We start from the raw sequence: 13,925 nt of genomic DNA on the forward strand, positions 1-13,925 counted from the left end.
ATCCAAAAATATATGGTTCTGCGTAGGAATTAATATGAGTAAGGGACACATGTACCCTGATAAGGTGGTTTTCCCACCAAGCCCTACCTCTTCATGTGTATTCATTCTGGGTTTAGGAGGTTTTACAGTGGCATAAAGCAGGTGACTGTCGAAATTGACCCTTGAATTATAGGTGCTCAAAGAAAATAAACTATTAACATGCCAAGTTTAGGGTTAGGGTTCATGTGGCGATTGAAAATGGCGCATGCGTAGGACCATTTCAAACAAAAAAAAAATCTAATTCTGTTGATCAAAACAAACTATTTTTGATGAACCAGGTGTTTGCTATCATTTTTGATACTGTAAGGAGAGTTCTTGGGTTACTAATATTCTAACTCGTAAGTGAAATATGATCCAGCCAACTTTTACTTGCATTTTAATATAGGATATGAGAGCATGATACCACAGCTTATACTATGTTAAAATGCTGTGAGTGCCATAAATTCCATACTATCATTATAAAGTAAATGTCGACTCTACCAACATGTTGTAGAGGCTTTTGATTTATATGCTGGTTTTGCATGTTGGTCACTGTGGTGTTTAATTTTATAGATTCAAAAGAAGACAGGATGGGTTTTGGACCAATCATATCCATTTTGCTAATTCTTGTGGGTAAGTTGATCTATGTGGCATGAAGTGAAAGACTATTGTCCTATAAAGCAACATTATTATTTTAATCTCATTCACTTTCTATTCCTTACAAATACAAACAGCTGCTGCCACTACAGCTGCTGAATCTACACCTGCTACCACTACAGCTGCTGGCACTACAGCTGCCACTACAGCTGCAACTACACCTGCTGCCACTACAGCGGCCACTACACCAGCTGCCACTACAGCTGCTGCCACCACACCTGCTGCCACTACAGCTGCCACTACACCTGCTGCCACTACAGCTGCTGCCACTATAGCTACCACTACAGCTGCTGGCACTACAGCTGCCACTACAGCTGCCACTACAGCTGCTGCCACCACAGCTGCTGCCACTACAGCTGCCACTACACCTGCTGCCAATACAGCTGCCACTACACCTGCTGCCACTACAGCTGCTGCCACCACAGCTGCTGCCACTACAGCTGCCACTACAGCTGCTGCCACTACAGCTGCCACTACAGCTGCCACTACACCTGCTGCCACTACACCTGCTGCCACTACAGCTGCCACTACACCTGCTGCTACCACAGCTGCTGCCACAACAGCTGCCACTACAGCTGCCACTACACCTGCTGCCACTACAGCTGCCACTACAGCTGCTGCCACCACAGCTGCCACTACAGCTGCCACTACACCTGCTGCCACCACACCTGCTGCCACTACAGCTGCCACTACAGCTGCTGCCACCACAGCTGCTGCCACTACAGCTGCCACTACAGCTGCTGCCACCACAGCTGCTGCCACTACAGCTGCCACTACACCTGCTGCCACCACACCTGCTGCCACTACAGCTGCCACTACACCTGCTGCCACCACAGCTGCTGCCACTACAGCTGCCACTACACCTGCTGCCACCACACCTGCTGCCACTACAGCTGCCACTACAGCTGCTGCCACCACAGCTGCTGCCACTACAGCTGCCACTACACCTGCTGCCACTACAGCTGCCAGTACAGCTGCCACTACACCTGCTGCCACTACAGCTGCCACTACAGCTGCCACTACACCTGCTGCCACTACAGCTGCCACTACAGCTGCCACTACACCTGCTGCCACTACAGCTGCCACTACAGCTGCCACTACAGCTGCCACTACAGCTGCCACTACACCTGCTGCCACTACACCTGCTGCCACTACAGCTGCCACCACAGCTGCTGCCACTACAGCTGCCACTACACCTGCTGCCACTACAGCTGCCACTACAGCTGCCACTGCACCTGCTGCCACTACAGCTGCCACTACAGCTGCTGCCACTACAGCTGCCACTACAGCTGCTGCCACTACAGCTGCCACTACAGCTGCCACTACACCTGCTGCCACTACAGCTGCCACTACACCTGCTGCCACTACACCTGCTGCCACTACAGCTGCCACTACAGCTGCCACTACACCTGCTGCCACTACAGCTGCCACTACAGCTGCCACTGCACCTGCTGCCACTACAGCGGCCACTACACCTGCTGCCACCACAGCTGCTGCCACTACAGCTGCCACTACAGCTGCTGCCACCACAGCTGCCACTACACCTGCTGCCACTACAGCTGCCACTACAGCTGCCACTACACCTGCTGCCACTACAGCTGCCACTACACCTGCTGCCACTACAGCTGCCACTACAGCTGCCACTACACCTGCTGCCACTACACCTGCTGCCACTACAGCTGCCACTACAGCTGCCACTACACCTGCTGCCACTACAGCTGCCACTACAGCTGCCACTGCACCTGCTGCCACTACAGCGGCCACTACACCTGCTGCCACCACAGCTGCTGCCACTACAGCTGCCACTACAGCTGCTGCCACCACAGCTGCTGCCACTACAGCTGCCACTACACCTGCTGCCACAACAGCTGCCACTACAGCTGCCACTACGCCTGCTGCCACTACAGCTGCCACTACAGCTGCTGCCACTACAGCTGCCACTACACCTGCTGCCACTACAGCTGCTGCCACTACAGCTGCCACTACACCTGCTGCCACTACACCTGCCACTACACCTGCTGCCACTACAGCTGCCACTACAGCTGCTGCCACCACAGCTGCTGCCACTACAGCTGCCACTACACCTGCTGCCACTACAGCTGCCACTACACCTGCCACTACAGCTGCTGCCACCACAGCTGCTGCCACTACAGCTGCCACTACAGCTGCTGCCACTACAGCTGCTGCCACTACAGCTGCCACTACACCTGCTGCCACTACAGCTGCTGCCACCACAGCTGCTGCCACTACACCTGCTGCCACTACAGCTGCCACTACAGCTGCTGCCACCACAGCTGCTGCCACTACAGCTGCCACTACAGCTGCTGCCACTACAGCTGCCACTACAGCTGCCACTACACCTGCTGCCACTACAGCTGCCACTACAGCTGCTGCCACCACAGCTGCTGCCACTACAGCTGCCACTACAGCTGCTGCCACTACAGCTGCCACTACAGCTGCTGCCACCACAGCTGCTGCCACTACAGCTGCCACTACAGCTGCTGCTACCACAGCTGCTGCCACAACAGCTGCCACTACAGCTGCTGCCACCACAGCTGCTGCCACTACAGCTGCCACTACAGCTGCTGCCACTACACCTGCTGCAACTACACCTGCTGCAACTACAGCTGCTGCCACTACACCTGCTGCCACTACACCTGCTGCCACTACAGCTGCTGCAACTACACCTGCTGCAACTACAGCCGCTGCCACTACAGCCGCTGCCACTACACCTGCTGCCACTACAGCCGCTGCAACTACAGCCGCTGCAACTACACCTGCTGCAACTACAGCCGCTGCAACTACACCTGCTGCAACTACAGCCGCTGCAACTACAGCCGCTGCAACTACACCTGCTGCCACTACACCTGCTGCAACTACAGCCGCTGCTACTACAGCCGCTGCAACTACACCTGCTGCAACTACAGCCGCTGCAACTACACCCGCTGCCACTACAGCCGCTGCAACTACAGCCGCTGCTACTACAGCCGCTGCAACTACACCTGCTGCCACTACACCTGCTGCAACTACAGCCGCTGCTACTACAGCCGCTGCAACTACACCCGCTGCAACTACAGCCGCTGCAACTACACCCGCTGCCACTACAGCCGCTGCAACTACAGCCGCTGCTACTACAGCCGCTGCCACTACACCTGCTGCCACTACAGCCGCTGCCACTACAGCCGCTGCAACTACACCTGCTGCCACTACAGCCGCTGCAACTACACCTGCTGCAACTACAGCCGCTGCAACTACAGCCGCTGCAACTACACCTGCTGCCACTACACCTGCTGCCACTACAGCTGCTGCAACTACGCCTGCTGCCACTACACCTGCTGCAACTACAGCTGCTGCCACTACAGCTGCTGCCACTACGCCTGCTGCCACTACGCCTGCTGCCACTACAGCTGCTGCAACTACGCCTGCTGCCACTACACCTGCTGCCACTACAGCTGCTGCCACTACAGCTGCTGCAACTACGCCTGCTGCCACCACAGCTGCTGCCACCACAGCCGCTGCCACCACAGCCGCTGCAACTACAGCTACAGTAGTACTCAATTCGGCGCGGCTCAGTTTCTCATCTGATGAGACATTTACAAATGACCTGCTGGATTCATCAACTCCAGCTTTCACAAATCGAGCCAACATGATAAGAACACAGGTAAGTCTCCCACTTAAAATTAAGCCTGTGGTAACATCTATTGTATTCCGATATCAGAGAGATCAGGTCATTCACTGGCAAAAACTATTAGCAAGACATTTTCAATATATTCAGGTTTCAGAATTGTGAATTTTTTTCCAAGCCTAATTCCACTTTTACCGTTCTTGCTAGGTAGTCTTATACTTGGTCTTTTCAGTACGTCTTAATTGGGTATAGGTTGTTTTCTGCTTAACAATGCTGGATCATACAGTGGGATACCCATATCTCTTATGGGATGGCATTTCATTCCAGTTGCTGGGGTTTCAAAGAAAAAATTAAAAACCAGGACAAAGATGCACTCTCAGTGCACTTCCCCTTCTGTAATTTTACTGTGGTAGTCAATAAAGGACTAATAAAGAAAATTATGAAAAGAAGGAAATGAAATCATTAAGAAACATTAAAAACATTAAGAATATAGCCAACATAAATATGCTTACAACCTGCTTTTATTCCTGCAGCTTGAGCCTCTTTACAAAGCAGCGTTCTCCTCCTTCAGATCCTTGACAGTGGTGTCATTCAGGTAATTTGTTTATGTTCAACTTTGCTGAAATGAACGAATAATGGCCAGAAAGTCATGATGATTGAAACAATATTTTTTTCTGTAATTCCATTTGCAGAAATGGATCAATCGTCACTGACGCAGACCTTACTTTCACGAACTCACCTGTTCCTGATACTACCCAGATTGGAAATGTTTTGACCAACTCAGCTCCAACCATTGCAGCCCTCAACATTGACCCCAACTCTGTTTCTGTGGATGGCACGCTTGTTGGAACAACAGCTGCGGCCACTACACCTGCTGCAACTACCGCCGCTGCCACCACAGCCGCTGCCACCACAGCCACTGCCACCACCGCCGCTGCCACAACCGCCGCTGCCACCACAGCCGCTGCCACTACAGCCGCTGCCACCACAGCCGCTGCCACCACAGCCGCTGCCACCACAGCCGCTGCCACCACAGCCGCTGCCACTACAGCCGCTGCCACCACAGCCGCTGCCACCACCGCCGCTGCCACCACAGCTGCTGCCACTACACCTGCATCAACTACCACAGCTGCAGTTACAACAGCTGCTGCACCAGTTGCAGTTCTCAGATCAACCTTGGAAGTTACGTTCACACCACAACTCAGTGACCCCATGAGCCAAGAATTCATAGCTCTTGCAGTGACAGTTGTTCGTGTGGTAAGAATAATTTCATTGTTTTGTTGAGTGTTGTTTTGATAAGCAAATCATTACACTGTTGGTTGCAACTGAAAAACAAATCATTCTAATGCAGATGCAACTTCACATGAAATGTACCATTCCATTTGATTTCATTTGGAGAATATTGTATTTGAAATCCACTCAATATGTCTAATTTTTGCATTTTTCTTCTTACAGTATGATATAATCTTCAGTGAAAGATTTGGTGATCTCTATGTCCGCTGCTTTGTTGTATCATTTAGGTAAACTTCAAATTCTACCTTCTTTTAAAGCCTCTGTCTGATATTAGTTAACATGCTTGTCATAAGTAAACGTATGTTTCTATGTGGATAATGAATAAGTTATCTATATCTGTACGTCACCTATAAGTTACATATTTGAGTAAGTTATCAATATAATTTATTATTTTCATAATTTGACTCTTGACTTTATGATATTGGCATTTATGATGCAGCCCTACTGGAGTCAGAAGACAATCTAATACTGAAGCAGATGTGGGGATTGAGTTCAATAGGACTGCTCCAGTTGAAACTATCCCACAGAGTGCTACCATTGTAGAGGCTGTGACAGAAGCTGTGAATAACCCCAACAATACCTTCAACCTCACTATTGAGGCCAACTCCCTCCAAGTAACAGGTAAGTTAACAGTTAACACATGAGGCTAAATTTTACTCCACGCATTATTTGAAACAGAATTTTAAATAATTGCCTGAATTGAAAAGTTGGGAACAAAACTATGCTGGTAAATGTGAAACGGACGTAGCTTAGGGACCAGATACAAAAAGACATCTGTCACACTGTTCAGTATTATACAGTTTACCACACCATTTCAACAGCGTGTGGGGCAGGATTAGCTATTCTGTAAGATATCTTGCATTCAATGAAAATGCTTGTCACTAACTAGTAACTTGCTTCAGTTCAGTTTAGTCTTTATTATAATCCCAGAGGGCAATTTTGTTTGCAACAAAATCCATCACAAACAACAACACCACACATAAAAACACAGTAACCATGTAACAATAAAGAAATTACAAAAACATCACTCAAACACTATGACAGTGAAAAGTTAATGAATAACAGAATTTCTCAAGAACAGCCATTTAGTAGAATGTCTTGTCACTAGCTTGTGACTAACTTCAAGATTCTTGACACTAGTAAACTCAGAATTAGATAAGATGCTTCCTAGTTTGCAAAACCAATTCTCTTCCTTAGTATTGTTTTGATGCAGTGTGTAGCACTGTGGAACTGAGGTGTATATGACATCAGACATCTTTTTGCCTTGGACATGGGAGTACAATGCATTATTGATATACTCACAGTGTAAGGGCAAGCTATTACTAATTTATTCTTGAAAAAAAAAATTTCACAGAATTTTCAAACAATGGAACAACTGCAGCCCCCACAACTGCTGCCACTACAGCTGCTGCCACTACACCTGCTGCCACTACAGCTGCTGCCACTACACCTGCTGCAACTACACCTGCTGCCACTACACCTGCTGCCACTACAGCTGCTGCCACTACACCTGCTGCCACTACACCTGCTGCCACTACACCTGCTGCAACTACAGCTGCTGCCACTACACCTGCTGCCACTACAGCTGCTGCAACTACACCTGCTGCAACTACAGCCGCTGCCACTACAGCCGCTGCCACTACAGCCGCTGCAACTACAGCCGCTGCAACTACACCTGCTGCCACTACAGCCGCTGCCACTACAGCCGCTGCCACTACACCTGCTGCCACTACAGCTGCTGCCACTACACCTGCTGCAACTACAGCCGCTGCCACTACAGCCGCTGCCACTACAGCCGCTGCCACTACACCTGCTGCCACTACAGCCGCTGCAACTACACCTGCTGCAACTACAGCCGCTGCAACTACAGCCGCTGCTACTACAGCCGCTGCCACTACACCTGCTGCCACTACAGCTGCTGCAACTACACCTGCTGCAACTACAGCCGCTGCCACTACAGCCGCTGCCACTACAGCCGCTGCAACTACAGCCGCTGCAACTACACCTGCTGCCACTACAGCCGCTGCTACTACAGCCGCTGCAACTACACCTGCTGCAACTACAGCCGCTGCAACTACAGCCGCTGCTACTACAGCCGCTGCCACTACACCTGCTGCAACTACAGCCGCTGCAACTACACCTGCTGCCACTACACCTGCTGCCACTACAGCTGCTGCAACTACGCCTGCTGCCACTACACCTGCTGCAACTACAGCTGCTGCCACTACAGCTGCTGCAACTACGCCTGCTGCAACCACAGCTGCTGCCACCACAGCCGCTGCCACCACAGCCGCTGCAACTACAGCTACAGTAGTACTCAATTCGGCGCGGCTCAGTTTCTCATCTGATGAGACATTTACAAATGACCTGCTGGATTCATCAACTCCAGCTTTCACAAATCGAGCCAACATGATAAGAACACAGGTAAGTCTCCCACTTAAAATTAAGCCTGTGGTAACATCTATTGTATTCCGATATCAGAGAGATCAGGTCATTCACTGGCAAAAACTATTAGCAAGACATTTTCAATATATTCAGGTTTCAGAATTGTGAATTTTTTTCCAAGCCTAATTCCACTTTTACCGTTCTTGCTAGGTAGTCTTATACTTGGTCTTTTCAGTACGTCTTAATTGGGTATAGGTTGTTTTCTGTTTCATAATGCTGGATCATACAGTGGGATACCCATATCTCTTATGGGATGGCATTTCATTCCAGTTGCTGGGGTTTCAAAGAAAAAATTAAAAACCAGGACAAAGATGCACTCTCAGTGCACTTCCCCTTCTGTAATTTTACTGTGGTAGTCAATAAAGGACTAATAAAGAAAATTATGAAAAGAAGGAAATGAAATCATTAAGAAACATTAAAAACATTAAGAATATAGCCAACATAAATATGCTTACAACCTGCTTTTATTCCTGCAGCTTGAGCCTCTTTACAGAGCAGCGTTCTCCTCCTTCAGATCCTTGACAGTGGTGTCATTCAGGTAATTTGTTTATGTTCAACTTTGCTAGAATGAACGAATAATGGCCAGAAAGTCATGATGATTGAAACAATATTTTTTTCTGTAATTCCATTTGCAGAAATGGATCAATCGTCACTGACGCAGACCTTACTTTCACGAACTCACCTGTTCCTGATACTACCCAGATTGGAAATGTTTTGACCAACTCAGCTCCAACCATTGCAGCCCTCAACATTGACCCCAACTCTGTTTCTGTGGATGGCACGCTTGTTGGAACAACAGCTGCGGCCACTACACCTGCTGCAACTACCGCCGCTGCTACCACAGCCGCTGCCACCACAGCCGCTGCCACCACAGCCGCTGCCACCACAGCCGCTGCCACCACAGCCGCTGCCACCACCGCCGCTGCCACCACAGCCGCTGCCACCACCGCCGCTGCCACTACACCTGCATCAACTACCACAGCTGCAGTTACAACAGCTGCTGCACCAGTTGCAGTTCTCAGATCAACCTTGGAAGTTACGTTCACACCACAACTCAGTGACCCCATGAGCCAAGAATTCATAGCTCTTGCAGTGACAGTTGTTCGTGTGGTAAGAATAATTTCATTGTTTTGTTGAGTGTTGTTTTGATAAGCAAATCATTACACTGTTGGTTGCAACTGAAAAACAAATCATTCTAATGCAGATGCAACTTCACATGAAATGTACCATTCCATTTGATTTCATTTGGAGAATATTGTATTTGAAATCCACTCAATATGTCTAATTTTTGCATTTTTCTTCTTACAGTATGATATAATCTTCAGTGAAAGATTTGGTGATCTCTATGTCCGCTGCTTTGTTGTATCATTTAGGTAAACTTCAAATTCTACCTTCTTTTAAAGCCTCTGTCTGATATTAGTTAACATGCTTGTCATAAGTAAACGTATGTTTCTATGTGGATAATGAATAAGTTATCTATATCTGTACGTCACCTATAAGTTACATATTTGAATAAGTTATCAATATAATTTATTATTTTCATAATTTGACTCTTGACTTTATGATATTGGCATTTATGATGCAGCGCTGCTGGAGTCAGAAGACAATCTAATACTGAAGCAGATGTGGGGATTGAGTTCAATAGGACTGCTCCAGTTGAAACTATCCCACAGAGTGCTACCATTATAGAGGCTGTGACAGAAGCTGTGAATAACCCCAACAATACCTTCAACCTCACTATTGAGACCAACTCCCTCCAAGTAACAGGTAAGTTAACAGTTAACACATGAAGCTAAATTTTACTCCACGCATTATTTGAAACAGAATTTTAAATAATTGCCTGAATTGAAAAGTTGGGAACAAAACTATGCTGGTAAATGTGAAACGGACGTAGCTTAGGGACCAGATACAAAAAGACATCTGTCACACTGTTCAGTATTATACAGTTTACCACACCATTTCAACAGCGTGTGGGGCAGGATTAGCTATTCTGTAAGATATCTTGCATTCAATGAAAATGCTTGTCACTAACTAGTAACTTGCTTCAGTTCAGTTTAGTCTTTATTATAATCCCAGAGGGCAATTTTGTTTGCAACAAAATCCATCACAAACAACAACACCACACATAAAAACACAGTAACCATGTAACAATAAAGAAATTACAAAAACATCACTCAAACACTATAACAGTGAAAAGTTAATGAATAACAGAATTTCTCAAGAACAGCCATTTAGTAGAACGTCTTGTCACTAGCTTGTGACTAACTTCAAGATTCTTGACACTAGTAAACTCAGAATTAGATAAGATGCTTCCTAGTTTGCAAAACCAATTCTCTTCCTTAGTATTGTTTTGATGCAGTGTGTAGCACTGTGGAACTGAGGTGTATATGACATCAGACATCTTTTTGCCTTGGACATGGGAGTACAATGCATTATTGATATACTCACAATGTAAGGGCAAGCTATTACTAATTTATTCTTGAAAAAAAAAAATTCACAGAATTTTCAAACAATGGAACAACTGCAGCCCCCACAGCCGCTGCCACCACAGCCGCTGCAACTACACCTGCTGCAACTACACCTGCTGCAACTACACCTGCTGCAACTACACCTGCTGCAACTACAGCTGCTGCCACTACAGCTGCTGCAACTACACCTGCTGCCACCACAGCCGCTGCCACTACACCTGCTGCCACCACAGCCGCTGCCACCACAGCTGCTGCAACTACAGCTACAGTAGTACTCACTTCGGTGCGGGTCAGTTTCTCATCTGATGAGACATTTACAAGTGACCTGCTGGATTCATCATCTTCAGCTTTCACAAATCGAGCCACACTGATAAGAACACAGGTAAGTCTCCCACTTAAAATGAAGCGTGTGGTAACATCTATTGTATTCTGATATCAGATAGATCAGGTCATTCATTGCTCAAAGGATTGAAAATATAGATTACTGCATCCTAATAATGTTTTTTAGTACACAAATGTCTTAAGATATCTAATAACTACCTAATATTCTACAATAAGCTTTCCTTTAATTTCATTCATGATGTACTCATCTTCCAACAATCATTTTTGTCAGTGTCAAAATACATTTATTTGGGATTTTGGTGTTAAATCTACACCAATCTAAATGGAGTGGAAATTCAAGAAATGTATGTGACAGTATAAAATTTCAAATCAAATTTCAATCTAATTTGCAATAGCATTCACCCTCTCTTTTCACTTTGGGCTATATTGTTTCACTGGCAAAAACTATTAGCAAGACATTTTCAATATATTCAGGTTTCAGAATTGCCAATTTTTTTCCAAGCCTAATTCCACTTTTACCGTTCTTGCTAGGTAGTCTTGTACTTGGTCTTTTCAGTACATCTTAATGGGGTATAGGTTGTTTTCTGCTTCATAATGCTGGATCATACAGTGGGATACCCATATCTCTTATGGGATGGCATTTCATTCCAGAAAAAAATTAAAATCATCCCTCCATCACTATATATAAAAGGATGAAGATGCACTTCCCCTTCTGTAATTTTACTGTGGTAGTCAATAAAGGACTAGAAAAGAAGGAAATTAAATAGTGTAATTAAATAATGTTAAAATGAAATAGTATAATTAAAAAGACTAAGAAAAAAACATTAAGAATATAGCCAACATAAATATGCTTACAACCTGCTTTTATTCCTGCAGCTTGAGCCTTTTTACAGAACAGCGTTCTCCTCCTTCAACTCCTTGATAGTGGTGTCATTCAGGTAATTTGTTTATGTTCAACTTTGCTAGAATGAACGAATAATGGCCAGAAAGTCATGATGATTGAAACAATATTTTTTTCTGTAATTCCATTTGCAGAAATGGATCAATCGTCACTGACGCAGACCTTACTTTCGCAAACTCAGCTGTTCCTAATGCTACCCAGATTGGAAATGTTTTGATCAACGCAGCTTCAAACATTACAGCCTTCAACATTGACCCCAACTCTGTTTCTGTGAATGGCACGCGTAAGCAATATTGAGTACTACCTGATCAAAAAGTGCAAAAACTTACAGTACCACCCTTTTTTTAATATATGTTTCTTTTTCTTCTCTCTTCATTTACAGAGGTTTCAAGTGGAGTAAGCCATAAGATCAGTCTCCTCACTGCATCCTTCTTGGTGGCGTTGTCATGGCTACTGTCAAACCAGCAATAAGTGTCAGCGGAGACATAAATGTCAAAGGACAATGGCCACCGTCACTGGTATGAGAAAGGACTTTGTTGTCATTAAAAATACGAGATTTGTGAGGGTCTCAAGCATTGAAGGCTTGGGAATAACTTCCAGATATTAAATTCTAAATTGTAATGGCCCAACACATTAAGGACAATGGAGAAGGCACATTCAGAGGATGGCCTCCTGGTTTGATTTCAGTCACTATCCAACTGTGCAAATGACAGCATACGCCTTGGAATGCCAGTTGGAAAACACTGAACACACGTTGCACTGTGGGATGGACCAGCAGGACAGAATGAGCTCAATCCAGGATGCAGCCAGCTTTAAGCACCTGGTCCAATGAAAAGAAAATAATATGGCAATACTAGAAATAAAAGTACAATAATATGATTATTTAAATCATTCGAACTGTGGGATATCCAGATAGTCCATCCAAAATAATTGCACTATGTACAATATATGTAGAATTTGCCTCATTGAATACCATGTGCTATAGCAATATTTAGAACTAAATACCTTTAGAATTATTGACTTTAAAGGCCAGTTCACATTTAGAATGAAAACTATAAATATAACCACAACTATAAAAAGATTTAAATCGTTCTAAGTAAATACAATATCTGTGTTCCCACTACAACTATAACTATAAAGACATCAAAACAACAGAGTGATTATTTTGGATGCAGAGGCAAAGATAAAACATTTTCAACCAATCAAATTAAAGTTGTAAGAAAGAAGGGGACGGGGAGCATTCAGTCGCTTCCTGCAGTGACGCTTCGTTTGCTGAGGAACTGATCACAGATATCGCTGCAGTGTGGATGCTTGAGCAACAATGTATCCTTATAGTTTATAGTTTATCTTATAGTTATCATGGTCCAGTGACTTTTTGTGTAACTCTAGACCACATTTGTCTATCAAATGGTTAATATATACATTACCCAATGTTTAAATTAAAGCCTCAATCCAGAATTTAGTTATCTGTAAGAAATGTCAGATCCAGTCACACAGATCCTTGGGGAGTTTGTCTTGGAACAGAAATAGGTCTTTTACAGCTTGCCTAACCCACGATTACTCAACATACAGCTCTGTTTAACATAAACATGAACCTTTACATAGTCTCAAAATGCATGTGAAATTCATGTTTAGGTTTCACATACATTCAGTCCTTGTAGTAGCTGCAGGAGCATAATACTGCGATTATGGATTGGGGCTTTGATCAAAGATCATTTAGTTCACATTAACAAAGTTAGATGGGTCACACCTCCACTCCCTCTGAAGATAAGTGTGTGCATACATGAATTCCTCCATGTTTACCAATAGATGGAGAAATGTGCAAAACCCAGTGAGTCAGATATACTGTTCGTAATTAAGAAATGTATGATATCAGAACAATGTCCTGTATGATTATCCAGTCAATTTGCTTATTTATACATATATTTATACTGTCATAAGTCATAATTGTATTCTGTGAGCTTACATTATAATTTTGTATACTTGATGTAAGAAATAGTAGATCTTCATGATGAGCAGAATATAAATTTCTTTTAAAAAAGTCTGTCTAACTTTGTAACTTTGGGGAGGGTCTGTGTGTGTGTGTGTATGGGGGATGGGGGGGGGGGTCGGACAAGCAAACTGGATTGTGGCGTATTCAAGGCCAGAAGTTTGAATGAAAAAACCTGAAATTATA

The 13,925-nt window shown here is 45.1% G+C and overlaps 2 protein-coding genes across 2 annotated transcripts; both read left to right on the forward strand.

Annotated features, from left to right (window-relative positions):
* Positions 1–237: 237 nt before the first annotated feature.
* Positions 238–4,260, forward strand: LOC139657820 (keratin-associated protein 4-9). The gene is made up of 3 exons (XM_071535747.1): positions 238–248; positions 798–968; positions 3,231–4,260. The coding sequence occupies exons 1-3, from the start codon at positions 238–240 to the stop codon at positions 4,258–4,260; spliced, it is 1,212 nt and encodes a 403-aa protein (XP_071391848.1).
* A 4-nt stretch (positions 4,261–4,264) lies between these two features.
* LOC139657835 (ice-structuring glycoprotein-like) lies at positions 4,265–13,823 on the forward strand. The gene is made up of 14 exons (XM_071535770.1): positions 4,265–4,336; positions 4,834–4,895; positions 4,993–5,557; positions 5,756–5,820; positions 6,033–6,214; positions 6,948–8,017; positions 8,515–8,576; positions 8,674–9,148; positions 9,347–9,411; positions 9,624–9,805; positions 10,539–10,888; positions 11,725–11,786; positions 11,884–12,032; positions 12,132–13,823. The coding sequence occupies exons 1-14, from the start codon at positions 4,322–4,324 to the stop codon at positions 12,218–12,220; spliced, it is 3,393 nt and encodes a 1,130-aa protein (XP_071391871.1). The 5' UTR covers positions 4,265–4,321; the 3' UTR covers positions 12,221–13,823.
* Positions 13,824–13,925: the final 102 nt, after the last annotated feature.

The sequence above is a fragment of the Centroberyx affinis genome, unplaced genomic scaffold (assembly GCF_046629955.1).
Source record: "Centroberyx affinis isolate AG114_WGS23_722 - 3 ecotype Tasmania unplaced genomic scaffold, CSIRO-AGI_Caff_v1 ptg002764l_1, whole genome shotgun sequence".
NCBI lineage: Eukaryota > Metazoa > Chordata > Actinopteri > Beryciformes > Berycidae > Centroberyx > Centroberyx affinis.